This window comes from Trichinella spiralis, assembly GCF_000181795.1.
Source record: "Trichinella spiralis strain ISS 195 chromosome Unknown Scfld1513, whole genome shotgun sequence".
Classification (NCBI taxonomy): Eukaryota; Metazoa; Nematoda; class Enoplea; order Trichinellida; family Trichinellidae; genus Trichinella; species Trichinella spiralis.
In genome coordinates this window covers 1-1,007 of record NW_003528452.1, presented here as the reverse complement: position 1 = coordinate 1,007, position 1,007 = coordinate 1, and the positions used below count along the sequence as shown (strand labels likewise).

Sequence of the window (1,007 nt, the reverse complement as noted above, 5' to 3'; positions counted from 1 at the left end):
ATGTAGTTGATGTCAACATAACAAGCAGCTCTCGATCACGTGATCTACCGATGACGATAATTACAAGGAGTGGTATTATACATATATATATATATGAAGTATGTTTTTCATTGTGCACTACAGAAAGAGCGAATCAAACTATCCAAACCGAATCTGTGCTGGCATACAACCTTCGGAGGTCTGGCATTGCAAGATGATGATTTTTCAAAAAGTAGATGATGCTTCAACGCGTCAATAATCAAATCTTTGCATGGCATGCTTGCTTTCACTAATTCATTTTTCTCCACCTTAACCAAAATTCAAATTAATCATATTTAAAAAAATCAACTGCAAGATTTAAAATACCACATCAAACAGATATTGAATAGGAAGCAACGGCAATCGAATGCACCGAAAAAGCTTCGGAAGATACGCCTGACGTCTTTCCAAATCATGCCTAGTCCACTTCATCACCGCTTCACATACCTTGAAAAAATCAAACGAAAAAATGTTCCTCTTGTGAACTTTTTTTGAAATTATGGTCACTATCATACGTCACTTTCACATCTTGTCTTCAAGTTATCGCTACTGATTATCTGCAGCAAGTTCTCCAAAGACAGTGAAAGATACTCTTCATTTTTAATCACTTCACTGAAAACATTATTAAAGTCATCAATAAACAAAAGATAATTTTCAAAAACAAAGACTTTTGTCCTATTTAATAAAATTCATGCACTTATGCTTAATTTTCATAAGTTTCACATGAACTGAAACATCAAATTTGTTAATTTTGCTGTTTGTTGCTTTTGTCATAAATTTGCAATAAAAATCAAATTGTATATACTTTAACTACCTGTTTCGATGAATTACAATAACCATGTACATTAAATAAATAACTCTGCACACAAATTTAACTAACTTAAAAAAGAAAGTAAATTAGCATAAAATAAAATTAATAAATACAATAAATCATTATAATGTAAAGATTACTATAAGGAAACATCGCAAGTTTTCATTGTAAATTTATG

At 30.7% G+C, this 1,007-nt stretch overlaps 1 protein-coding gene across 1 annotated transcript; it reads left to right on the top strand.

Moving 5' to 3' along the window:
- Window positions 1–123: 123 nt before the first annotated feature.
- Tsp_13929a (hypothetical protein) lies at window positions 124–219 on the top strand (the record flags this gene model as incomplete). The annotated part of the gene is made up of 1 exon (XM_003369779.1): window positions 124–219. A coding segment is annotated over one exon (96 nt), but the record flags the coding sequence as incomplete, so codon positions are not given.
- Window positions 220–1,007: the final 788 nt, after the last annotated feature.